Consider the following 27,879-nt stretch of genomic DNA (forward strand, 5'->3'; position numbering starts at 1 on the left):
CAGGGCGGCAGTGAGGGGCTGAGATTGATTGAGAGGTGGGCTGACGCGGAAAGATATCCTGGCCGGCGGTGGCCGCTGGTTGGGGCTGCGTGCTCCTCCTTTTCGTCCACACCCGAGCTCCACGCTTGGTGAGCCCACGCTGGCCGCGGCCAGGGCGCCCGCGCGCTGCAGGTCGGGCCCCTCACTCGCTCACGGTCTTTGTGTCTTCTCTCCCGCCCCTTCTCCCTCCGTCCGCCGCCGTCTCCGGCCGCCACGATGCCACTGTGCCCTATTGCCGCCGCCGCCAACTCGCTCCGCCCGCGGCGCACTGCTCGCTGCGGCGGTGGCGGCGGCCCGTGTTCGACGCGGGCCTGAAGGAGGAAGAAGAGGAAGCGAGGCGCGTCCTCCGGCCCATGCCGCAGCCACGGCCCGGGACCCGCCAAGGCGCCCGCGCCGCCGCCCTCGCCGGAGCCCACGAGACCTGCATGGACGGGCATGGGCTTGAGAGCAGCATCTTCCTGCGCCGCCGCCGCCGCCCTCGCCGCTGCCGCCGGGGCTGAGCAGCGCCCCCGCCCCCGGCTCTGCCCGCCGCCCCTGGCATTGCTGCTTCTGTTGCTGCTCAGCCTCGGGCTGCTTCACGCAGGTATGAGGCGCGCGCGCGAGGGGAGCCAGCTCTAGGGCCGAGTGCTTTGTTCCCCGACACCCCCGGTCCCGTAGGCGCTTGCCGGGGCGGAAGGCGGCGTGGCGCGACGGGAAAGGCCTCACTAGGTCCTGCCATGCACCTTAGCTGGGCTCGCGGGGCGGCGGCAGAAGCACACCCGCTGACCGAGCGGAGCGCCCGGGGCGCAGAGGAGAGGCCTCTTCCCCTCCCTCCCGCCTTCCCAGCCTTCTGCTCGGACCGTTGATAAATCTCCCCTCCAACAGCCACTTATCAAAGATGTAGCGGGCAGGGGCTGCGCACCCGAGACAAATGTTCCGGATGCTTTATTGCTCTCTGCATTGGTGTTTACTGAAAGTCAGGCTGGGATCAGGTTTCCGCAGCCGCCGCCGCCTCGGTGGGGTGACTAGGAGCCTTGTGCTGCTTCTCTGGAGTTGGGGGTGGCGGCGAGGCGAAGAAATCGCACCAGATGGAAAGATTTTCACCAGGGCTGGAAAACCTGGGGGTTAATCTCGAAGTAACTTAAACTTTTTAAAACTGGGATTTCTTTCATATTTGCGAAGGCTGCTTTTAATTCAGCTTTCAACCTCTTTGGAAAAACTCGTGCTTTGTGGCTAGCCGCGTGTTTTCGGGTTCCAGGAGAGGCTGACAGATGTCTTGACTTCTGGAGGTTTGGCGCTTCCCCTATGGAAGCAGCGGTGAGGAATCTGTTCTTAACGCAGTAAGCCTTCTTCGTTCTTCTTAGCGAAGATGAGCCTTTTAGCATGTTGTAACCTACTTTTCTTTTTAAAATCATTTCATTAACACGATGTTATATGTGAGTTGCATTTCAATAAAGCTGGGGAAAAAATCTAGGATCCTCTTTACTAATAAGTACCACTTCTAGGAGCAGGTCTAGACAAAGAATTTTTTTTATACCGAATTGAAAGATAATTTATCTTGTAGTTTGAGCACACTTAGAGCATTAGGTAAGTTTTCCTTCGCGATCTTTTTGTCCTGTATTTGTAGGACAGCAGTCACAACGCTCTGATCTGGAGAATACTGAACTTTAATGCCACCCAACTGTACGGAGTAATTCTTATTTATTTACTAAGTCATAGCAGCAGTGTTAAAAATCCAGGAGGTCTTTTAAGTAATGGGGAAAAAATGTGGCATTTGAGTAGGCGACTTAATTTACTTTGCATAACTTTGCATTGTGATGTAACAGCTGCATTTTAACACTGTCACTTGTGGAAACAGACCGAGGTCTTAATAGAGAGTGTAAATGGCAAGTTTTACAATGATTAAGGTTTTAAATTAGTGACTTTAGAACCTTAGAAAATAAAGTCAGTTTGCTTATGGTTACATGGAAGAATTTTTATGACGTGTCAAAAAATCTGCTCAGGAGGGTTTTGTGTGAAAAAAATAAGTGTCCATAATGTCAAACTGTAGGTTTCTTGAAATGGAAATTGAAGTAGTAGGCAGGACTGTGTCCCTCTTGACTACTTGGATATCGTTTCCTTTAGTTGCCATTGGGTCCTATAACAGGATTGGAATGTGGTCCTTGAAGATTTCTTCGCTGGCCCATGAAAGGCCTAAGAAGTTGGTTTAAAAGTTTAGAAAATTAAGGTGCCTTAGTTCAAGAACTTGGAATGTGAAACTCCTCTCAGTATCCTAATGTGCTCACGCTGAAGTCGCCATTAGATTCTACCCAGAGTTGCTGTGGTGAGTGATATCTGTGGACAGCTTGTTGGAATGGAGCAGTTAATCTGGTTATAGAAAAGAGGGCTCCTTTTTGAGAGATTTCTTTGAAGAGCAGTGCTATTGAAATGCAGGGGTTGTTTCTCCTCAGAGCAGGGAGCCTAGCCGAGTGCTCTTTACAGATGGGCTACCATATGTTTGGTGCCTGGATCCATATAATTTGCCTCTGCACCCCATATGGCTCTGCATTTCACTTAATTCACTTCAGCATATCTGATTTCTTTTATTATAAACTGGTGATTGGGCTGCAGATTCACATGTGCAGTCCGGACATTGAGGAAACTGTCTTGAATGGTGAGGTCTTTATGTCTGGATCATTAATGAAAGCTATAGACCCACAAATCCCTTAGTAAGTTTCATTTACCGGAATGAAAATACTGTCACATCCTAGATGACCTGATTTGAAAAATAGATCTGTAGCTGCAGATTTTGAATTCTGCCCTTGGGAAATGAAAAGAATACTTTTATTCACTTTTTTTTTCCCCTTAAGCAAACCTCTGCGCTTCCTGAATGGAGGTCCAATAGGGGAGTTCCTTGCTTACTCATACACTTCATGGCCTTCTTGGCTGCATCCTTGAAATTGTTTCTGCTCTGCATTGTCTTGGTATTTTGACAGGAGGCTTACTTTACCGCCTATAACAGGCAAAGTGCGCATTGTCATTATAAATTCATGAAGCCTGGATGTTTCTGGCTGTATGCTGCAAATTAGTCATTATACAGGAGCCTGTGATGGGGCTGAAACTGCTGACCCAAATGCACTTTCTCTCTGTTTAGCCCTCCTCCCTCCCATCATGTCTATTCGAAAAGTCTGTTAGAAACCTCATCCAAAACAAAGGAACCCAAGGAGTTCTGTTTTATGTGAGATTTCTCAAAGGAATCTGCACCCACCTGCTACGAAAAAGCGAGGGGGGGAGGAAGGAAAGGAACAAAAAAGGAGCTGGGAATCTAAATTCTGCTTTTCTCTTTTCTTAACAGTTGCATCTGCATTTCCATGCTGGTCTTACTTCTGATATTTTATGACTATTTGAAATAATTATTAGTAAGTGTATGCTTGGCTAGATTTTATAGGCCATAACAGAATAGGCACTGCAAGTTTAGCAGAAAGTTCTTGTGCTGTCATTTATATGTTGTCCACGAACTGTTCATTACTGAGTGATCTTGGCCCATATTTTATTTTCTTGCTTACTGCTTACTGTGAAGCTGATTTTAAAAGAAATACTGTAGTTACGTCTTTTTTTAAGCTATCAAGTACTGTCTTGAGAATCAGGCATTTTAGTAGAGATGTGACATGTGGAGGAATGAAAACAGGATTTGAGGAAAGGCACCATGCTCTGGGCTTCATACTAGCTGTTTACAATCCAGCCAGGACAAGGCCTTTAGTGTCCCTTTGTCTTGATTTTCCCATCTGTAAAATGGGTTTAATACCATTTTGGGGGTTGTTGTATTTTTTTGTTTGCATTTTTGCTTTTTTGAGTAAAAATAGTTGAAAAATGATTTGATCTACTTTATAGAGAGGAATTCTATAAATATCAACTTTGGAATGAGCAAACATAGGGACCAAACACATCAAGATGTATTTGATTTTTTTAAGTGCGATTTAGTGATAGCTGTAAATTCATAGCTCCAAAATATTAAAATATTTTAATCTCTTTTACTTGTGTTAAATCAAATATCCAGTCTTGACTATATTTTTCCCTTTTTGGTTTTTGAAATTTAAGAATGGTTGGGGAAGTGCCTTAAGAGGTTGTCATTTCCTACCCTTTGTTTCCCCAGCTGATGCCATGAGCAGAGATTACAGGCTATTTTATTCAGATTTAAAAGCAGTTTACTACTGAAAAGATTAAAATATCTTTCTAAGATGATTATTAGGGTTAGTTTTAAGTCTTTATCAGGTAAATTACTAAATCTTGATATTATCCTGAAGTTTTGTTATGCCTAAATCTTGCATAATTATACATTTAATAATACTCTACTGACTGATTCCCCCCCACACAATAGATATTTTATGCCTAGAAAAGATCACAGAGTTTACTGTAGAACAACCTACTTATTTCTCATATGAGGAACCTAAGACTTGACATTGAGGCTCCTCCATGGTTGAGAGACCTATAAAGGATGTGCAAGTAATACAAATACGCGTTACAGTTCATTTGTATAAAATTTGAGGTGGATGATAAAGAAAATTGTTTCTCATTTCAGTAATCCTGGTGTTCCCATTTTAAGGAATATAGTGTTAAACTGATTGGTGCACACCACTGACCTAGTCTTGGCGGTTCATTGTGTTTTTTGTGCTTTGAGAGATTTTACAAATTTTTATATGAGAAGCTAGGGGCAAACCATAATTTGAAAACTGACTTTTTAAATAGTAGGGCAGTAATCACATGATTTTTCATTCATTTTAGCTTGACTTAAATCATTAAGTTAATGTGAATTAATCATTAAGTTTATGTGAATTGTTGATTTAGGGGAAAAGTAGTTTATATATACTCTAATAATTCTGTCTCTGGTTCTGTTTCTGGAAAAAAACATAGTTGGTGGGATCACCTGTCAGTGTTATGTACTTTTTGATTTAGTGTACTTTTACTGGTGAACTGTTTAGGAGCTGGAATCCTAGTGTGGTTGATGTTATGGGGTAAGTGAATACCTAGCTTGGTCAAATCAATCACTTCATTTTTTTAAGGGAACATTTACACTTTGTATTGATAGAAACCAGGAGATTAAGTGTTAATTTATATGCAATTTGTTGATAAACATTCCTCAAGAAATGCAGAATAACTTAGTACCTGGATTCTTTCCTGATATTCTTTGCCTATAGCCATAGTAGAATCGGGTAAAGGTGTTTTAACTAATCATGCTGTAATTTAGGAGTTTCCCCTCCCTGAGGTGTGCAGGCTTTACTCGTGATTTTGTGCATAGACAGTGATTTCCAAAGCACATTACTTATGCAGTTTTCAAAATCAAAACAAAGTTCATATCTTTGACTTGGTCTTAAAGCAAAGACATCTTTTTCAAAATCTATAAACAATAGCAAAGTTGATAAAATATTTCATTTATCGTTCCCTTGTAATTTTACCCTAAGAACACTGGGCTAGACTCCTGTTTACTCACAATGGCCCATGCTTTAGTTTCAAGTTAACTAGCTGCATGCAGTGTTTCTCCCAGTGGCTTACTTTGTGAGAGGCCAAGAAGCACAATACAGTCCTATTTCTGAAGGCCTTCTTAAAATAGGAGTATATGAAATAGAACAAACAGTTCCCAGAGGAGAATGTCATTTTCTCATGTAGCTCAGGAAGTTGTGAAGCATTTAAAAAATGTTTGTTCTTATCTTCTTTCTCATAGGTGACTGCCAACAGCCAGCCCAATGTCGAATCCAGAAATGTACCACAGACTTTGTGTCCCTGACTTCACACCTGAACTCTGCCATTGATGGCTTTGACTCTGAGTTTTGCAAGGCTCTGCGTGCCTATGCCGGCTGCACCCAGCGAACTTCAAAAGCCTGCCGTGGTAACCTAGTATACCATTCTGCTGTGTTGGGTATCAGTGACCTCATGAGCCAGAGGAACTGTTCTAAGGACGGACCCACATCCTCCACAAACCCTGAAGTGACCCATGACCCTTGTAACTATCATAGCCACGTGGGAGCCAGAGAACACAGGGGAGGGGACCAGAACCCTCCTAATTACCTTTTTTGTGGCTTGTTCGGAGATCCTCACCTTAGAACTTTCAAGGATCACTTCCAGACATGCAAAGTGGAAGGGGCCTGGCCACTCATAGATAATAATTATCTTTCAGTTCAAGTGACGAATGTGCCTGTGGTCCCTGGATCCAGTGCTACTGCTACAGATAAGGCAAGTGTACTTTTTTCTTCTTTCCAATAACTTTCAGAGTTTGATTCTTCAGGCAACTTTTGAAGTGTGATACAAAAGACCTAGTTTAAAAGGAGCTTCTCTTGGTCTTCTTGGCACGCAGGGTGGATGAAGGATTAAATGAAAATTACTTGGTAAAAAATTTCTCAGTGGAATTCTAGGGCTTATGTAAAATGTGGGTCTAAATTTAAATAGGCAGTGATATGAAAAATAAAAAGTAAACATTGAAGTTGGGTTCTCTAGGGAAAAGGCAGGCTTGCTTAATGAAAAAAAAAGTTCTTTATTTTTTCAGTGGTGTCATTTTTAAGTGCAGATGTGCGTGGCTCTTGAAGAAATCCATGTTCAGATTTATCAGATGACTGAAATGGGTGTTCTGAATAAAGAACGCTGTGAAGCCAGAGGCAGTAACCCATCAGGAAATTTTATTGGGAACTTGGAAGCTATAGTAAAATGTAATGGCTATAAGCCAGCTTCTCAGTGGCAAGCCCACAGTGGTGTTTTAGTTCCTAACCTAGTGGTGACCAAGGAAGTTAAGAATTGGATATTGCAGAGCAGTGATTTATAACCCCATGTAATCTCAGGATAGAAATGTAAGTCAGCCTGAGGGGAAAACTGACATAGTTAAGTTAAACTTACCCTGTCTAGCTGCCAGTGTATGTGGTTGTTGTTGGTTTGTTTGTTTTAAAGAAACTAATACTGAATAGAGATCCTCTAAGCCAATTTTAAGGCACCAGTGTCTTAGTGCAAGTAGGTGGAGAGGAGCTATGACTGGCTTTCCAGTTGCCAGTCCGAGCTGATTCAGGTGTTAATAAATAAAGCAGTCAAAAAGGGTTGTCCATGAAAATAGTGTCCCAAGTAAGCAGCTCCTTTACCATCTCCTCCAGCCACAAAATCACACATACAGGTTTTCTCATCTTGCTTGATTTCCTTTGTTTATCTTTTCATCAGTTGGTTTAGACTAAAATATAATTGACAGGGAACAAGCTTTTATAATACTTAATGACTGTTCTTTTGATTCCAGGACACCTCCCTTGCCTCCAAACATATGTGGCATAGTTATTAAGTGAATTTAAATTGTTTTACTTCACATTTTGTGGAGGGAATTTTACAGCACCTCCAGAGATGTATGGAGACACCCCGGGGGTGTCACAAATCTAAGATTAGAAGTCATTGCTCTGAACAAAGACTATTACATCGATCTAGACATCTTAGGGGAACTTAAAACTATTTACACTTCAACTCCCAATAAAGCCCAAGCTTACCTTTCCAAATCTTATATCTCAAACTTTTCTTCCTCTGTGTTTTACAAGTATGCAAGTAATTTTTCCTATCTGTATATTAAAATACGTATTTGCTGTATGTTATGATATGAAGTTAGTATAATTATGAAGTCATAAGACAAGCCATGGGCAAAAAATCCATCATTATTGCAGTCATAGGATATAAAACCTGGGAATAGTCTTTGGAAAGACATAACACTGAAAATTCAGAAGACAGTTCCATTAGGAATGTAGAAAATCATCAAAATCATTGTGTAAATAATTGAGGACTTGGAGCGGTATCCTTCAAACGATACTTTTGAGATTAATAAGTGCTGTGTGCATGGGAAAATACAGTTGACCCTTGAACAGCATGGGTTTGAACTGCACCAGTCCACTTACATGGATTTTTTTCCAGTAGTAAATACTACAGTACTACACGATCCATGGTTGGTTGAATCCTTGGGTGCAGAACTCTCGATACAGAGGGCCAGCTATAAAGTTACATGTGAATTTTCAACTACACAGGGGTTTGCCCCTAGTTCTCCTGTTGTTCAGGGGTCAGCTATATTGTTTCTTTTCACAAGCCCCAAGTTTTGATTTCCAAGCCTTCCATCCAGTCACATGTCACTTCTGTTTGGTGTTCAACCTTTCAAAATTTTATACTTTTTACTGATCATGTTGAAAATATTTGGGGACAACTGGTTACCTTATGAGTATTAACATTATATAAATGGAATAGTTGACATTGAAGGACTTTAGATCATTCTATTTCAGTTGTGGTTGAATCCCTCATAGTTTTTAGCAAATAAATAAATACAATTTGTTTTCTCCCTCACTTTGGTAAGGATCAAAGATTTTACCCATTCCAGAAAGGAGAGGGGAAAAATTATCCTCTAACATAAATTCAAGCAGACAGTGAGAATGTTTGGTCTTTAATTGCACTATTGGAAAGTATTTCCCCACATCTGGTGACCATGCTGTTCAGCAACAAATTACTCTCTGACCTCTAGTAGTTGTTTCTTTCCTTCTTCTTTTTGTAACTCTCTCCAAAGCCCCCAAAAGCATCTGGAAGGTTACTGTTGAGGGCCTGTCTCCATGTTGGTATGGCTTCTGCTGGTGAAACCAAACAAAGGCCTAAAATTTTGCACTGCAATTTCCTTTTACCAACCCAGGGCCAAAATGAAACCTTTTAAAAATTCTAAGCAATGAAAAAATGATGGCAATAAAAATAAAAACAATGAGGGACTCCCCTGGTGGCGCAGTGGTTGGGAGTCCGCCTGCCAATGCAGGGGACACTGGTTCGATCCCTGGTCCGGGAGGATCCCACATGCCGCAGAGTAACTAAGCCCGTGCACCACAGCTACTGAGCCTGTGCTCTGGAGCCCACGTGCCACAACTACTGAAACCTGTGTGCCTAGAGCCCACGCTCCGCAACAACAGAATCCACTGCAGTGAGAAGCCTGCGCATCACAATGAAGAGTAGCCCCCCTGTCGCAACTAGAGAAAGCCCGCACACAGCAATGAAGACCCAACAAAGCCAAAAATAAATGAATAAAAATAAATTAATAAAAAAAAAATAAAATTAAATTAAAAAAAATAAAAACAATGAGACAAAAAAGTACATAAGAAATAAGTTCCAAAAAAGATCTGATTTTTTTTCCTTGATGTCTGCTGTCATACTGTTTTCAAGAAACCTTTAAGAAGAATTTTTTATATGAGTCCCAGCTTTACTGAGACCTTAAATACATACATAGACCAGCCATTGGATAACCCAGCACTGCACATTGTGGATACTGTGTCATCCTGTGGTCAAGCATTTTTAATGACCTATGTGCTCAGTGTCACTAGATTTAAAGACTGACCAATGATGTCATATCATAGAGGCTGGCTGGTTGTGATGCCAAAATTATAGTATTTAAGCAAACATTCATTTCACCACCTTCAGCACTAAACTGAAGCACTAGACTCAGGTGTTTTGCTCAGGGAAGTCCCTAAGGCAACTCAGTCCTGGTAACCTGGCTTCTTAAGCAAGTCATCTTCAAGGCTGTCTTTGTGAGCTCTGCCTGCCCCTAAACACCCACGTTTCAAACCTCATCACGAAAAGACAAAGCTTGGGGGGAAAAAAATCTAAACTACAGAGTCACCTGTATACTCAAGGGGTCATTTATTAGCTAAGACTTTTCCTTATCCACATGGAAAGCAATGAGTGTAGGGCAGCAAGACCTGCAGTGCTTGACAGTTTGGCCTCATCTTCCCTTGTCTACTTTCTCTCCCCGTTCCCTGGGAAACGGCGGCCATGCTGCGTGCAGGTATGCCTTCTCAGGGCCACTGGGTTTATGTCGTGCCCTCCACCAGCCTGTTGGGGATCCCTTCCCAGGAGTCTGTATGGTTGGCCACCTTGCCAGCTAGATGTGTTCCTAAAGGGGAGACCAGGTCTATTTTTTCATCTCTCCCCGCCCTGGGGCTGCCAGGGTTCCTGGCACACCTGCACACCTCTGCTGAGATCCATGTCAGCTCTGGGCCACCTTCTACACCTTTGGCTGTAAGGGGCAGCTTCTGGCCTGCAGGCACTCTGCGGGAGAGAGATGAGAGAGGCGGCAGGCTTAGAACTGGCAGCGCTGGCTACATGGGAAGAAAAGCAGTTTCTGTTTTGGGCTGGGGGTGGGGGAGGGGACACAATGCCAGTATCTCTCCTGGGCCTCACACAGGTAAATAACCAGGTCATCTGTGGGGATGCTGGGCTTCTGTACCTTCTCTTCCACATTCTCTTTGCCAGCCTCTCAGCCTCAACTCCTTTTTACTTCATTCTGTGCATCTATGTATCCCTGTTTATGTGGATTTAATAAGGAATTGTATGTGCCCTGATTACAGGTGATTTTGGTATAAATTATTTTATGAAAAGGATTCTGCACTTTACAAATGTATTCCTAGTAACATGTCTTAAAAGCACCAGTCTCTCAGGTGCATTTAAAATGATTCCTTTAACCAAAAAATTTCAAGGATGAATTTATTACACACCTAAACAATGGCAATATTTTAAAAAATTATTCTGTACAAATAATTGGTATACCTTTGCTTTGTTTTTCCTTTTAACGTAATCATGTCCTTTCTCATCACTCTAGCTTTTGTATGCTGTTCTTCAAACTCAGTGAAACAAAACTGCAAGTAGGAGGGGAGATTGAGATGACTGCAGGTCCTTTATAGATCTTCACATTTTTCTGTACTTCATCCTTTAGTGAGAGAAGGTGGTTTACCTTCATGCAGTTTGACTTTGGGGAAGAGGTGTGTTCTTTGTGCTTGACCAAGCCGGGTGGCTGTTGAACAGGTACTCTGAGGTGCCTTGTAAATTCTTGCTGCTGCCATGGGCCACCAGCTCCCAGTGACCCCATGGGCAGTAGCTTTCAGTGCCTATCCAAAGCATGGTAAGAGACCCTGTCTTTGAAAGTCCATAATTATCCCTAAGTCCTGAACTCTAGCTGCTTTCTGGGAAATTTCCTGAAAACTTCCACTGGTTGATGATACTAGAGATACAGGAAGACTTAGTCCCTTTGACCCATTCTTGCTTACTATCTTCATCAAACTGTATAACCCGAGGTGTTCCCTGATGATAAAATACTCTTCACTTGTAGGGTCTTAGAGCATGATTGGATCCTGTGCTCCTTTCTGATGCCCCTTAGCATGAACTGTTGTTCGACAACCAAATGTTGGCATGTAAACCAATGTTCTGGGTCATTCTCTGTTGGTTACAAAATCAGAGCAGACGCGCCTGCATTGCAGAGGCTTTCCACTGTCTTTTTTAGGCATATCTTTGGATCAAGGTTTGGAAATCTGTCCTCTCTTGACCCTAGGCCTAGTGCATTTCTTTGTAGCCAAGTTTTTGTAACCAATTATGTTTTTAGTATCTTCATGGAGACAATGTGAGCTACACAGTGGTGATCATTCTTATTTTTGTGGACTAAGAAAGATGCTTTATCCTTCCCTCTGCCAGATTGTGTTTTGAATACATGGACACTGTGCTTTCGTGCAACATTGTTACAGAAGGGACACGTGGCAGTTTCTTTGAGAATATAGAGCCCTTTCCTTCCAGAGAGCACATGCTGTCTTGCAGATACATTGTAACTAATCCTTAAAATCTGAGGTTGCTCTTTGTTTTGTTACGATTATCTGTTATGCAGCTAATTCTTGCCATCTTTTTAAGATTTGCATCTTGTCATGGTCCTCCTTGTTTTGCAGAAATGCTAAAAAAAAAAAAAAAAAGTTATAACACCAGTTGAGGCATATTGCAGAACAGATGGGAAAGAAGTTTGCAGTTGTAGCTCCCAGCTCGTATACTATATTCATTTCTCTGATAAAATGTATAATGCGGTGCTGCATTTGAAACACCCAGCATTAAAGGGCCTATTGTGCATGGGAGATGCAGAGGTGAATGTTGTCTCTGCCTCAGTCTAAGCACATAACTAAACTTTGCAGCAGTCAGTGGAGAATTGTGGGGTTTGTGTGGGGGGAGGAAAAAGCCATTTGCAGGGTTTCTTCTTAGAACATTGGTGGCCCACATTATAAGCTGGTTCCAAGTGCTGCGAGTTGCCTCGGGTGTCAGGAAGGACCAGGAGGTTGGGCCAGAGAGATGGGCTGCTGTACCCAGGGCCTGACTGTCCCCGCTGGTCACCATCACAGGTCAATGTTCTTACTCCTAGGATTTGTCACAGCCTCCCTTTTCACTTCCCACTGTTCAGGTGGCCCCTCACCTGCACCCAGGTCTCCTCACTCCTGTATACCCTAGCAGGCTCTAGAACCCTGGCTGCCACTGTTGAAAGGTTATTGATCTTTGATTTAATACCAGAAAGCTTTCTAGGGAATTTGACCATCAGTATCACCAGTTCTTAGTTAAAATCGTTTTTTCAGGGTTCTATCTCATCTTTAAGACACATGAAAACATGTCTTAGATAACCTTATCCTCCCTGAATTTATTTATTGTAGAGATAATATTGAAACATTAAAGAATAGTTTTTAGAAAAGCAGAAATCAGCTATAATTGCAGGTGGTAGTATTCCTATTTGTCCTTTTCTGTTTCCTGCATAGCTCTCGTTTGTACTGGATTGTAAGGTCTCAGGCCCAGAAACTATTCAGCTTTGTTTCATAGAACTATATGAAACTTCGGATTGCCTGGAGGTAAAAGTATATGTGGGCAAAGGAAGAAGGAAAAGAAGGAGAAATTATTAGCTCCATGATGTATCTGTAAGTGTGAAAGATCATTTTGTAAGGTGAAAATGGGCCTGCCTTGTTTATTCTTTATGCTGTACTTTCCAAACAAGATACACCTTTATATTGTTCATACAGATTCATGTACTCTGGGTAATGAGTCTTTTATCATCTTTCTGTTCTCTGGAATAGAATGAAGAAACATGGAAGATGTTAGTGGAAACTGTCTAAAAATGTAAAAAATTTGTGTCTGTGTATCTTGTCAGTTTTATATTTTGAATCTCTCTGTGCCGCTCCCTCTGTGCCAGATGTGGTTTGGAAGGACAAAAAGGACCTTCCTAATCCCCCATTTATAAGTGAAATTAACCCAACGCCTGCCTGAGCCAGCCAGGATTCCATGCGAGTGCTGTGGGCCTCTACTCCTTTAAAACAAATCCACACTCCTTCATAGTTTAAGCCAGAGGCAGGAGGCCAAGTCTGATGCACAGCTGAGAGTTAGAACTTGTTTTTCTGTCACATTTCCAAATGTTTCTCTCTGCCCTGTTAAATTTTCTTTGAGTTAACATTTTGAGAGGAAGGGGCAAGAAGGAAACATTGGATGGTTGGTACTTTTTTTGTTGGCTTCAATTAATGCTAACCAAACAGTTTCTGCCTGTGCGGAATGTGGGATAGTTACCTACAGTGTTGAACAATGAAAAATGCTACCTTACCCATTTTGTCTTTATTTGTTTTGACTGTAGTAGAACTTGCTCTTCCACTGTTTTGAATTTTGTGTTCTCATGGGTGGGGTAACTTCAGGACTTCTTAAACTGCTCAGCTTGTCAGTAAGTAATAACTAACAAGAATAGCAGCACCCATCTAAGATGCAGAATTTAGCTGGAGAGCCTTGTAGTGAAAACATGATGCTGTCGGGTCTAGAAAGAACTTCAGGTGAAGTTGGGTCTGTGGAGAGAGGAGGTCTGTATGTCCCAGTTAGCTGGTTATTTTAAGAGCTGGAGCCCAAAGTACCTTTGCTACTGCTGGTGGGTTCTTTCAGTGTTGGAACTTAGTATACACACTGTGGATAGAATTGATGTGACAGCATTTAAATACTAACTTCCCATCTGCTCTGCATGTGCTCCTGAAAAGGGGGTCAGGGTTTAATCTTTCCATCTAAAGGTGTGCGTGAGTACACACATAAGCACACGTGTGCATTTATGTGGTGTTCATGCTTTCCCCGCTCCCTGCCTCAGGAAAATGAAGACAGAAGGATATTGTTTTGTAACTTTCCAGTTAACTGGCTTCTTGGAATATATGGTCACTGCCTGTAACCACCTCGTTCCTGGGCTTTGCTTTTTTTTTTTTTAATACCCCTGGGAACCTGCAATTGAACCTACAAGTGACAGAGTGTGAGTGTATTGTGGAGACCTTCAAGCCCTTTTGCTTTTTAAATCACCAAAACTGAAAAATGATCAATGAGACTGTGATTTCCTAATCCCCATTGGTTTGGAAAACAGCTGTGCTGAACCCTGGCCCTGTGCCCATCCCCCCCCCCCCCCCCCCCCCCCCCCCAATTAGGAGGGAGATCCCTGAAAGCAAGACTTGCTAGGGCAGATTCCTGCCCCTAGAGTTACTGCCTCTGGCCCTGGCTGTCACCTTTCAGAATATTTTTAGCCTCTGGTCTAAAGCACAGTGGCAGCCTCCGCCTGTAATACTGTCTACACATATCTAACTTCGCATCTAGGAGTGTAGTGAGTTCCTGCATTTGCTGGCCTCCTCAATGCAAAGTCCGAACACAACAAACAAGAAGTTCCCTTTGGAGTTCTCTGAGTGCCAAGACTGTGAGGACCTGAGGCCTTTCCTTCCCAAACTCAGCTCTGATCTGTACAAGGAAACTGGCCGATTTCCCTGTCTCTGAGTCTATTTCTACTTCCAGCCTTCCTTGTTTTAAGTGTACAGAAATTGCTCTTTGGAAGTCGACATTTTTTTTGCCTGTCCCTTTTATGTGTCATCCCTGGGCCTGCTTCCCTTTCTCTCTCACATGCTCTTTCCAGCCACTGAGCTTAATGCTTCTCCCCTGGACCACCCTAGCAGCCTCAACTGTGGGTGTCCTTTCCCTCTGGTTTGGTTTCTTCTTTCTCCATCTGCTGCCAAGAACCCCTCCAGCAGCCAAGGCAGCCCTTGTTCCTGCATGTATTACCTAGGGCAACACTGAAGAATAAATAAGTCTGATCCATTCCATTTCTCTGGAATCCTGTACATGTTCCTAGAACAGAGCTCTGTGGAAAGAGACTCATGAGCATAGAGAAACCTATTTTGATATCCTTAGAAGGTAGGAGATTTTTATAGTCTCATTCAGGACTTAAAAGAAGTCTAGAGTAAGATTTTTAACCTGCCACCCTCCTCTTAAACACATGTACTACTGTCTTCCTGTTAGTATCTTGTCCTACTCCAATGAAATTACTTAAGAAACTATACTCTTATAGATCTTAAGTTCAGATTTCCTGTAGGTAGATAGCTGATATGTAGGCTGAGTCGGAATGGTAAAATTACATTCGGTTCATCGAGTTCACACCATCCTGACAGATATTTTTTTCTTAGTTTTTCAGGAAAATTATCAATGACATCAGTTATTAACCAGTGCAACATTTTTTCCTTAAGTATGGTACATATACTCTCCTAGGTTTTGTATGAAACTGTTCAAACAGAAAGTTATTCTAGATGAATATGCTTTTGTTTCCTGCTCCACAAAAGGGAGAGAGATCCAGAGTTCTCCCCAGTCCGGCCAAGATACTTCCTTATGGTGCTTCAGAGCTTCCTAGGCTCAGACTCCTCAACATTTAGAAAAACTGACCCTCTGAAGTTAAGATTATGTGTTTTAGAGCTGGAGATAGAGCACGTGTATTTATTTCTTTGAAGCATGTGCTCCTTTTGGAATGGTTTCTTGTTTTGCTCAGCCTTGAGGACTGAGTGTAGAGGCTGTACTCCACTGATCTGGTAAGAGCAAAGGGGCCATGGGCACAGCGTTCTCTTATTCTCCCACAGTCGCCTGTTTTTTCAACCTATAATTGCACCCAGAGGATCTGAGGAAGTAGACTTATCAGCTAATTATATGAAATAAAATTAATTTTAGGTTCCTTAACACAAGCAGAATCTTAATTAGGTACATATCAAAATTGTTTCTGTATGTTCCAGGCTGATTTCTGTGACTTTCAGTTTGGTTTGCGGGCCCATCTTAATCCAAGAGATGGAGTCCCTTGATCTTAAAGTCTAGTTCTGCTATTAGAGAAATCTAGTAAGGTCCTGCACTTGCAGTGCCAGATGGCCTGATTAAACACCAATAAATGTTTCTTCCAAAATACAATAAGCACAAATAGTTAAGTGCACAGCCTGTGGGGAATTCTACTGTTTGAAAACTTCTGTGCAGCACTTTGCAAGGCTGTCGAGCCTGGGGAAGCTCTGTCTGTGCATTGCCAAGGCAATGCCTGGTTCTCTGGGCTACGTCGTTTTCATTTAATTTTTTTTTTACTTTCCTGGTGGAAAGGAGAGGCAGCTCCCTCTAAATATTGGTATTTCACAGCAAACCTTAAATCCTTATTGCCTTACTAGTGTGGAAAGGTTGATTTGTAGCTGCTATCTTGCTCTTCCTAAGAGACCCGTTGGGTGGTAAAGATCTCAGGGAATGAAACATTAAAAATGAATGAGGGGACTGGAGTAGTTTGTCTGAGGTGAGGATTGGGAGGGGCTGGGCGGGGGAGGTTTAACAAAAGGCACTGATGTTTTAAATGCACAGAAATGCCATCCATCAATAATAAATGGTGTGGCATAGAACAGATGTGCCCAATTGAGTTATTACAGCATATGGATCAGTTCATAGAGGGGGGAAAGTAAGCAGCATAGCTGGTGTTTTTAAATTATCTGTTTGAGAGCTTTAGAATACATTTTTTTTTTTTTTTTTTTTTTAGAATACATTTTTGAATGTCCTGTTTTTACCCTCTGACAGCTGCTAGTTGGAAGTATAAAACGTGTGGAATTACCAAACATTCCAATTAAATTTTGAGTGTTTTTAAAGTAAGAATTATTGAGAGTGAATAAATTTTTTTTTTTTTTTCTGAAGAGGGAGACAGAATCTGGAAATGAATTTCTGGCCCTTCATGGCTGAGTGCCTGCTTTTTAAGACCTCGAGTTGTAATTAATTGTATGAGGAATGAAATTACATTACAAAACTTAAGTCATGTGAAACTGTTACCTAGTGTTTTCTACTACATTGATTATATCTCTAGGTATCTCTTCAGTACCTACTTAAACTACAGAGGGCCACTCAAGAAACCTCTCTCAGGCTTTGAGGTTGCTTCATTACCCTCAGCATCTTGATTCAAGGGCTAATTCTATACATATGCTCCGAGCGAATTATTTCACCTAAAGGAGGAACAACAAGAGAAATACCAGCTTCGTTGTCTCATAGAGAAAATCACTCCTAGGAAATTGGACAGACAGAAATCCATTAGGTAAACTGGAATATTTTGTAAGTGTAGATAGTATGCAGCAGTCAAGCTTTAAGTTTTACTTGATCTTCTAGAAGTAATGGGAGTTGCTCTCAGTGTCACAGGCATAGCAGAGGACAATAACATGAGAGTGTTTGAAATGACTCCTGAGTTGGAATTGGTGGACTTGGTGAGAGTTGGAACTATTCCACTCATCTTAATATTGACCCTTGCTTGCCTTTTTAGAAACTTGTTTGGAATTGGATCTCCCTGGTGTGTTGTCCCAACAAAACTAATTCCTCTGTGTTTTTCAACTAAGGTGAACTAAAAAGTACTTAATTCTTGCAGATAACGCCAAGTTGGTTTAAATTTGAGCTTTGTTAGACTGGAAGGACAAATGGCCTAGCTGTTGTAGAAGAGTTCATTTACTCTTTGAGTGTGGATGTTCTGGTTGAAAATGAGGAGAGTGGCTGTATGAAAAGTCTATTACTCTTATTGTAGCCGTCTGTATTAACTTTCAACTCTTCAGGTGCAGAATTTACTTGAATAAATCTTTTTCACCTCCAAGGGATCCCAGCTTACCTTAAAAAAGCACTTGTCAAACTGTCTTTAGAGCCACCAAATAAATCTATTTTATAGTCCCATTAGATATCTAGCTCAAAATCCCACTCTCTCTGGAAGGCCGTATGGTTGGATGCACAACAAATTTCCTGAAATCATCTCTGGTACACCTCCTTCAGGTTGTTAGGAAGGTGTTGAAATGTGAGAAGGCTGGTCATGAAATTAAATTGTGGCTCAGGGTAATTAGGAAGGGAGAAAACCAAGCATTTTCTTAGTGCATTGTCTGGCTTTTAGTTGCAGCTGCAAACAACGGATATGAATTTAACCAGTTGCTACAGTGCAGCTGGTTCAGATGTGGCTTTATAACTGGCTGAAGTGAAATGAAAAGGCTGGAAAATTCCAGTCAGGTAACACTGGTGGTAACACGTGGAATTAAATAGTGTGAGCAAATGCTGGCCGAGCTGGGGAAAAAGCCCTTCGGACATAAACTTGAGGGTGGTGGTGAGGACTTGTAGAGAGCGGGGTGGGGAGGGGCCGGCATGGCCTTTTAAACAAGGGTCTATTGTTTTGATTAGCCCCCTTGCAGGAGGTGGAAGGTTCCCTCCATCCAGAGTAATCTGTAGAGTGTTTGGCTTGTCTACCTCCCTCCTTGACTGAAGTCACCTGATAGAATAATTGGGATTGACACATACACTCTATTGATGCTATGCATAAAATAGAAAACTGATGGGAACATACTGTACAGCTCAGGGAACTCTACTTAATGCACTGTGGTGACCTAAATGGGAGGGAAGTCCAAAAGGAGAGGGATAGGTGTGTATGTATGGCTGATTCGTTTTGCTGTGCAGTAGAAGCTAACACAACATTGTAAAGTAACTGTACTCCAGTAAAAATTAATTTAAAATAAAATAGTTCTCTGAAAAAAAAGAAGAAGAAGCTGTTACCTCAGTTATTGACAATAACTCAGATCTCAAAGCATAGTCTTTTTCCCCCTTGGGGACCGTTTTCCCACCTGTGTGACCCAGAAGGCCCTGTGTCTTCCTCGTCATCTTCCTTCCATCCCCTGCGGCAGAGATGTTGAGGATGTTGGAGACAAAGGTGCTCAACGTTCATTATTTTAAATAATTGTTCTAATTAAGGAAATAAAATCGGTTCACTCAAGGGAAGCTTTTGTATTATCAGTAGTTTTTTCTCCATGAATTGTCTGCTTAACTTGGCGGGTTGAGAGTTGACTGGGGAACAGATTTCTGAGAAGTCGAAGGGCCATCGTGCTGTTTGGGGAAAACATTTGCTGTAACTAGGTTTAGGGTATTTAGTCTGCCAGTGCTTGGGAGCTGCATTTGCCAAGTGAGTTTGCTGTCACAGCGATTAGTCAGTCATGTGAAACATTTGATTAAGGGACTTAAATCTTTCCTGAGGCACATGATTGGTAGCTGTTGCTGGGATGGCCCCCTCCTCAGCTTTCCATTTCCTCCCTCAGTGTTTATAAGTAAGTTTGTAGTGATGAGTCATGGGATATGGTTTTAGCGTCCAAGGGAGAAACTTTTTAGAAATTGAAGTTCTGGTAGGGGGCTTCCCTGGTGGCGCAGTGGTTGAGAGTCTGCCTGCCGATGCAGTGGACATGGGTTCGTGCCCCTGTCTGGGAAGATCCCACATGCCGCGGAGCGGCTGGGCCCATGAGCCATGGCCACTGAGCCTGTGCATCCGGAGCCTGTGCTCCGCAACGGGAGAGGCCACAACAGTGAGAGGCCCGTGTACTGCAAAAAAAAAAATTTCTGGTAGGTTTATTGTTAATTAAGCCACTTAGAGCTTCTGCATAACTGAGAACGGAATCTTTTTTTCTCAGAGCCCTACCACAGCTCATTTGTTTTTGGAAGGAGACAAGATATAAATTACCAATAAAAATTGCCTGTATCCCAACAACAGCATTGTTCTGTCTTAGGAAAATGAACATTTTTTCCTGAGGCACATTCCCCGGATCTGTGTTAAATTATCATTCCAAATACATAGGACTTTTAAAAGTTTCCCTAACAGTGACACCATTCACTTGCAAGGCAGAAGCAAAGAGGCCTAGTCTGGAGATTCTGCCTCTAGCCATTCAACTCCAGAATGGAGAGCAGCTCTTGCCACACAAGGATGCACCATCCTGTATCCCTCCCATCGTGTTAAACTTTGTACGCGTTCCTTCCCACAGATCACCATCATCTTCAAAGCCCACCGCGAGTGTACAGACCAGAAAGTATACCAAGCTGTGACAGATGACCTGCCAGCTGCCTTTGTGGATGGCAGCACCAGTGGAGGGGACGGCGACATCAAGAGCCTGCGTATCGTGGAGAGGGAGAGCGGCCGCTACGTGGAGATGCACGCTCGCTACATAGGGACCACGGTGTTCGTGCGGCAGCTGGGTCGCTACCTGACCCTCGCCGTCCGCATGCCTGAAGACCTGGCCATGTCCTACGAGGAGAGCCAGGACCTGCAGCTGTGTGTGAACGGCTGCCCCCTGAGCGAGCGCATCGATGACGGGCAGGGCCAGGTGTCTGCCATCCTAGGACACAGCCTGCCTCACACGTCCTCGGCCCAGGCCTGGCCTGGCTACACACTGGAGACTGCCAACGCTCAATGCCACGAGAAGATGCCGGTGAAGGACATCTATTTCCAGTCCTGTGTCTTTGACCTGCTCACCACGGGGGATGCCAACTTCACCGCCGCAGCCCACAGTGCCTTGGAAGACGTGGCGGCACTGCACCCCAGGAAAGAACGCTGGCACATTTTCCCAAGCAGTGGCCTCGGGACTCCCCGTGGAGACAGCCATTTGTCTGTCAGTCTAGGCCTCGCGTGCTCCATCCTTACCGTGTTTTTGTAGGGGTTGTCTTTTGTTTCTGTTTTTGTCTATAACAAAATTTTAAAATATATATTGTCATAATATATTGAGTAAAAGAGTATATATGTATATACCATGTATATGACAGGATGTTTGTCCTGGGACACCCACCTGATTGTACATACTGTGTTTTGACTGTTTTCACGTCTGTTGGATATAGTGTTCTTTGATTGTATCGATTTTGTTTTGCGGTTTTGTGAAATGTTTTGTAATGTCCCTGCCTGGGGACCTGTTAGAAAGCACTTTATTTTTTATATATTAAATATTTATGTGTGTACCTGGTTAGTATGTATATAGTACACGTGCACAGACACCGTACGCAGCGTTCCCTTTGAAGATGACCGGCGACGTTGTTTGTAGCTCTTCCTGGCTGCGCCCTCCTGTCCTTTCCCACTGCTGCTCATCCCATGCACGCAGCTTTCACCTGCCGCCTCCTGGTGCAGCTGCCTCGTTCCTTTGAACTAGGTCCTTACCCTCTTCTTCTGCCCTCGCTCGATGTGGAAGGACAGTTAACCCCCCTCCAGGTGCTTTTGGCTGTTTAAACACTGATTCTAGGCCCTCTCCCTCTTTTACAGCTGTCACTTTTTCGGAGGGTGGGGAGAATGTTAGTACCGTTCTTATTAACTAGGATTGTTATATCTGAGCACTTATAGTATGGTAGGTTGAATGAAAACTGCTGTTTTTATAGGTCAGAAGGGGCTAGTGATGACAATTTCATAGATAAATACCAGGCATCTTGCTAGACCCCGGCAGCTCTCAGAATTTTGTCATCCCGTGTCCTTGTGTAAACTGTAGCTTTTCCCTCTTTTAACTCTATTCCACATTGAACGGACAAAACGCAAAAACATATATTGAGTGATCATGCCTCTTGCTCTTATCTCTGTAATTTGTACAAGCCCACATTCTTAGCCTTCTCTTCCTTGGCTGTTTGGGCTCAGAAACACACTGCTGCCTGTGTTCACGCCCAGTAAGCCCTCCTCAGTCTCACTTTAGGACCCCAGGGACTGGGGTTTGTTAGATTCTTGCTTTAACATCAAGGCCCAGATCCCATCACAAAGTTTTCCTCTTCCTTGCCCTCCACACTGAGGCCTTCCTCACAGCCTTTGACACATCTGTGTGCATAATGGAGTGGACTGGGGCGCTCATGACAGAAGCGCTTCCTTGGCCTGACTCTGTATGTAGCTAACTCTGGGTGCTGGTTAGTCCAGACATTCGCACTGGGCAGTATTGCACCCCAGGTGGCCTCTCGATTTAATCAGATACTCTCCCTCTTAACATCTGTAGGTGACTATTATTTAGTCATTTTACTTTATAGTAATTTCACCAAGCTACGTGAGAAACTCCTTGCCTCTTCAATTCCATTGTTGGCACCTCTTGCAAAAGGAAAACACCATCAACAAAAGGCAAGAACAGTAACTGAGAACATGAACTCCAGGATAGGTGGGTTTATGTTGTTACATCTAAAATGTAAATGTATGGTTCCAAGAATTCGTGGTAATATTTATACTTTACCCTAATCATTTACATAAATGCAAACAAAAGTTAGTGAACTTTAAATTTCACAGCAATTTGAGTCAAGATTCTGCTTAGTTTTAGTTGGCCAGGTAATTTCTTCCTCTTGCCATGTCCTGTTGATGAGTGGCACTGCCAGAGGCCCAGACTGGCAGGAAAGAGGATGTCATTTTGTGAAGTTCTATTTCTTCGTGAACTGATCTATCAGTCATAGGATGGAGATGTGGGTTCATCCAGAGGTGGCAAACCTCCTCTCGACCGTCTTCTGGTATATGAGAGAATAATCTTGGCCAGTCTGGGAAAATCATGAAGGCATCCTGCTTACAGAGGGTTGAAACCCAAACCTGTTACCCTTGTATAAGAGCTGGACCGGGAGCCTACCTACCATCAGCTCTGAGCCGTGACTTCTTTTGTTCACTTACAGAATCCTGTGTCAGGTTAGAAGCTATAGTTAGCTAGTAATTTTGACGTAATTTGAGTAGAATGAAGGAAAAATATTTAGGGTACTTCTAACCACTATTTTTGTGCAAATAGTCTAAAAGTGAAGTAAAAACAGTAGAAGTTTTCTACAGTATCTGGGTTTAGAGTGTATATGATTAACATACCTTTGTCCTTTTCAGGGAAAGCAAAACAACCACCTCTGCTAATAGTTGGGAAAAGAAAATTGGGTTGTTTTGCCATATCATTTACCTGGAAAGGATGCTTAAAAGCATCCTACATCACTATTATTAGTACCAGTGTATTTAGCTGTTCTCCCTTTATAGTCAGTATCTCTGTATGACACTGAGGCCCTCCCCACAGATAACTGGTTCAGAAATACAGGTATTTCTCTAGAGAAGGACCTGGTTTATCTTCTCCAGTTTCTTTCGTAGAATGTCTAAAGAAAATGCTACTTGCACATGTTGGTTTTTGAAATCCTCCTTAACCAGAAGAGTGTCGGGTCATACTAACACATAGGTAGGATGTAGCTGTTCAAACGTCTTCTGGGGGAGCTTAAACTTGTGGGAAAACACTGGTTTTCACAGATGCTCCACGTGGCTGTCTTTAAAAGACTCGAAACATTTTTTTGTCCTTTGTTATGCTTGGAAACTCCCATAGTGTGTAGAGTCTTTGCAAAGAAATCTTTAGATGTGGTTCATAGGTATATGAATAAGTATCTGTGTAAAACAGTGAGTGTGCAGTGTGTAAATACTTTAAATTATTATGGTAGAAAAATAAAGTTACATACCATCCTGTGGAATGTTTGTTCTGTGATTATAGTGACACCTGCTGGAAGAGCCGAGAAATAGCAGAAGAAAGGGAGTGAGGGTGTGTTTGTGCAAAATCCTTTATGGTTACTGACAGTAAGTCGTACAACTTGTCCACAGACTCATTTTCTAAGCTATATCACTACTGTGGTTTTTCCTTTTTAAATTTTAAGCAGTTGCAGATAAGTCAGTATTATCCCAAAGGTCTGTCTTTAGTATTAGTTTTGGGCCCCTGCAGACATGGGACCTGCATTTGGTTCTTTGAAGGCAGCCTGGATGGCAACAACTTAGTCCTGGTGGGGAGGATCTGGAGGGGCAGGATTTTCTGGCTTTGGAAACTTCTGTAAATCCCCACTTCTTGGGTGTTCCAGAAAGAGACATCACAAGACTGTAAGTTAGTCTTTGTTCACGAAACATGCCAAAGGGTAGAAAAACTTGAAAAAGAATTAAACCCAAACTGAAGGCACAGCAAAGCACTGTTAGTGCTGCTAGGTAGAATATTAAATGGAGCGAATTCTGATTGGGGAAAACATATATAATCATTTCTTAAAGAGAAAGTTAATCCTTATACTTAGTGTTTATGTGTGGCAGTTCAGAACAAATAAAAAAGGAAAATTATGTCAACTGAACACATGAAGTAGGATGACAGTGTTAACAGCCACTCAGTACATAGTGCTTATGTCTGTACTGAATGAACACTACGAAATAATCTGTCACAATGAGGTCTATGCTTAAAAATTAAAAATTCTTCACTGTATTCATGTCCAGACCTCCAGCTTTTCAGGGATTGAAACTTGAGCAGCTGTCCAAAAATCTTAAAAAGAGGTCGTTATTGTCTTGAACTGCAGATGGTGACTAACAAATATTAAGAATCCTGTTAGTTATCTCAATTTTCTCTTTTGTTTATTTTTTATTAAAAAAAATTTTTTTTTGGTACCCAAAGCAGTTAGCAGCATCCTGTTGCCTGGAATCACCTGGAATAACACAGTCTTGGATTGCTGCCGCCCTTTCTGGGCAAAGATACTTTGCCACAGTTTTTCCCCTGTTCCCATAAACCGTTATCTATTTGTATGTGAACCAAGGAGCATCTCCCTCTCTCGTAGAGAATGTAATCAAGACATTCAAGAAACAGGGCTTCCCTGGTGGCACAGTGGTTGAGAGTCTGCCTGCCGATGCAGGGGATGCGGGTTCGTGCCCTGGTCAGGGAAGATCCCACATGCCGCGGAGCGGCTGGGCCCGTGAGCCATGGCCACTGAGCCTTCGCGTCCGGAGCCTGTGCTCCGCAACGGGAGAGGCCACAACAGTGAGAGGCCCGCGTAACGCAAAAAAAAGACATTCAAGAAACAGCAAGCAGTTCCCAGTTCTGTTATTTCACTACCTAGCTCACCATATTGTTTCTGCTTCCATCTATTTTCTGTGTGGCTTTTAAATGGACAAGTCATATTCACATTATTATTTAGATGGTATTTTCCTTTGAATTTACTTCTCTTCTTTCCCCAAGTATCTCTCTTAGGCACGATGCTTAACGCAGTCCTTTGTGCCCTAAACGTGATGTCTGTGAGGTATGTGCTTGGAGTGGGGATGTCTGTGTGCATCCTCTCCCTTGTGAGCAGTGTGTGGATTTACAAAGAGACTGGACATCCAAGCCCCAGGAGGATATACTAAGAGATCCTACAGAGGTAGAATGTATGCCATTGGCCTCGTTAAAATGATGTTCAAACCACTTGAACAAACCAGTCCTGTCAACTAAAATGTATTAAAGTAGGTCCATCAAACTCTAGCCAGAAGAAAGTAACCAGGCAATGTTTTCTAACTGAGAGTTCTTCATGGGTGACAGTTCTAGGACCCATTTTTTATTTTAATAATGAAAACTCCAACTCCAGAAGAAGGAAAAAAAGTAAACATTCTGCTATCAGGTTGGATATAGATCAAACCACACACAAATTAACCAAGTATGAATTGTACCTACCTTAAATGACGTTTTAAAAACCAGGATTATCTCAATCAATAATGTAGCACTACCAAGGGAAATGATGCTATTTGATGGCATAAAGGACTTGCTTCCTGGGGCTTCTAACAAGAAGCAGTAAGGTAGGAGTCATTGAAGGGGAGGATGAGGGGGGACGATAAATTCATTTTCTCCCAAGACCTTCTTTGGATCTGCCAAATAACAATGTCGTTTATGCGTTGCTGGCCATCGCTGCAGTGAAGTCTGTGGGGAGCTATCGATTGGCTCACTCTAAGTACACGGGAAAGATTCTGTGCCAGAGTCACCGCATGGATGTTCATCTTCCTTCTTGGGAAGGAAAAGGAAAGAGCGGTGAAATAACTTGGGATAGCACAGAATATAAGATTCTCAGTATCCTGTCAAGATGGAAATTTTGGTGATGGTTAGAGGCTGGGAAAAAGGTGAAAGTTTATCTAGGGATCTGGGAGGAAACATGGCAACAGGACGGGAAGAGCTCACAAACCCGAATGACAAACATGGAGTGCATCCTGACTACATTTGCAGCCACAGGGCCATTATCACAGGTTCTTTGGTGCATAAACATGTGTTTTACATACTCTTCCTTAGAGGAGGTGGCATAGCATAGCGGTCAGGATTATGGATGGTGGAGTCACACAGTTCTGAGTTCAAATCCACATACTCTACTAGGGTGCAGCCTTAGATTTGCCAAGCCATATAGAACTTCACACTTCAGACATTCATTATGAGAGTTAAATATGTTACCATATCCAAAGTGCTCGGCACAGCACCTAGTACAGACCTAGCCCTCAACATGCGTTACATAAAAATGTACCTAAGGTGGAGAATTGTTTGTTTACTTTTAGGAACTGGCAAACTCTTGAGCTATTTCTAGAGCTAAGTTTGCATGTAGGCCCCTGTGAACATTCCAGAATTCAGGGCTGGGTCAGAGTTCTGCCGATCCCTGAGATTAGACACATCCACGAGGGTGATGAACTCTGTACCATGGCTCCTAGGGGAATGGGTAAGACCAAAAGCAAGAGCTGTGCATCCCAGATGCCTCCTGTCTACCTCCTCACTGCAGACCCGTCCCCCCGCAAAATCTCAGTGTAGACTCTTCCAGGACTCTACTAGGAGAGTAATTCAGACGTGTGAGCAACCACTTGACCTGGACACAAGCTCAGGGATTCAGGATGGCCTGGGGACCGGAAGAACTCTGAAGAAAAGCTGCTACCAGTGAAATAATTGCTAGAGATTTCTGGTCATGTGTTATATATCTCAGCAAGTAAGGAGTCCCAATGGAGAGAGTATCCAACTTTGGGAAAGGACACTGACATGTTTTCATAGATTGGGTTGCATGTAGAAGGTTTGCTAGCAAGGCCTTCAGTACTCACACGTAAACTGAACTCTTACTCACAGATCTCTTCTAGTTGTTCAGACTAGGCCAATTTAACACATTCCTATCTTCTCAGAATTGTTTGTAGGAGAAAATGGAGGAAGGAAAGAGAAGAGACCTACCATGGCAGCTAGCAGTCTTTGATTGAGCAAGCCCTTCTGCTCTCTGATGTTAGGATTTTTTTCAAATGTTAAGAAGTGAGAGGAGATGAATCACTCAATAAAAAGGCCACACAGAAAAAAGTTAATGAAAAGAAAAGGTGTTGAAAAAGACTACAAAAATAATAGAAATAAGAAAGAGAAAATGGGGCTTCCCTGGTGGCGCAGTGGTTGAGAGTCCGCCTGCCGATGCAGGGGACACGGGTTCGTGCCCCAGTCCGGGAGGATCCCACGTGCCGCGGAGCTGCTGGGCCCGTGAGCCGTGGCTGCTGAGCCTGCGCGTCCAGAGCTTGTGCTCCGCAACGGGAGAGGCCACAGCAGTGAGAGGCCCGCGTACGGCAAAAAAAAAAGAAAGAGAAAATGGAAAATGTGACAAAGAAGTAAAGGGTGAAGGAGGGATGACTGAGAAAAGTTGTAGACAGCAAATAAAAACATGGAATAGAGATACAGAAATGCAGGCAGTGCTTGAAGTAGTTATGAAGAAGAGCAGTGATATGGAGGAATCAGATATCCTTGTGCAGTTAGGGTTCTCCAGAGAAACAGAGCCAATAGAACACATATATGAAGAGATTTGTTATAGGAACTGGCTTACATGGTTATGGAGGCCAAGAAGTCCCACCATCTGCTGTCTGCAAGCTGGAGACCTAGGAAAGCCTGAGTGTCATTCATTCTGAGTCCGAAGGCCTAACAACCGGGGGCCACTGGTGTTAAGTCCCAGAGTCTGAAGGCCTGAGACCCAAGAGCTCCAGCATCCAAGGGCAGGAGAATCTGGATGTCCCAGCTCAAGAGAAGAGAGAGAATTTGCCTACCTCTACCTTTTTGTTCCATTTGGGCCCCCCATTGGCTGATGACTGCCCACATTGCTGAGGATGGATCCCTTTACTCAGCCTCCTGAATCAAATGCTAATCTCTTCCAGATACACACAGACACACCTAGAAGTAATGTCTTACCAGCTATCTGAGCATCCCTTAGCCCAATCAGATTGGCATA

General features: G+C 42.9%; 1 protein-coding gene across 1 annotated transcript; it reads left to right on the plus strand.

Moving 5' to 3' along the window:
• The first annotated feature begins 363 nt into the window (after nucleotides 1–363).
• RGMB (repulsive guidance molecule BMP co-receptor b) lies at nucleotides 364–20,591 on the plus strand. The gene is made up of 3 exons (XM_065874779.1): nucleotides 364–622; nucleotides 5,717–6,225; nucleotides 19,923–20,591. Exons 1-3 carry the CDS (start codon nucleotides 475–477, stop codon nucleotides 20,589–20,591), a joined length of 1,326 nt encoding a protein of 441 aa, XP_065730851.1. The 5' UTR covers nucleotides 364–474.
• The last annotated feature ends 7,288 nt before the right edge of the window (nucleotides 20,592–27,879 follow it).

The sequence above is a fragment of the Phocoena phocoena genome, chromosome 3, assembly GCF_963924675.1.
Source record: "Phocoena phocoena chromosome 3, mPhoPho1.1, whole genome shotgun sequence".
Lineage (NCBI taxonomy): Eukaryota > Metazoa > Chordata > Mammalia > Artiodactyla > Phocoenidae > Phocoena > Phocoena phocoena.

Bases quoted from the DNA above. Each gene is read 5' to 3' on its own strand.
- RGMB (XM_065874779.1), top strand. From the start codon at position 475: ATGGGCTTGAGAGCAGCATCTTCCTGCGCCGCCGCCGCCGCCCTCGCC. The intron at 623-5,716 runs GTATGAGGCGCG...TCTTTCTCATAG, and splicing joins CCTCGGGCTGCTTCACGCAG to GTGACTGCCAACAGCCAGCC. The intron at 6,226-19,922 runs GCAAGTGTACTT...TCCTTCCCACAG, and splicing joins GTGCTACTGCTACAGATAAG to ATCACCATCATCTTCAAAGC.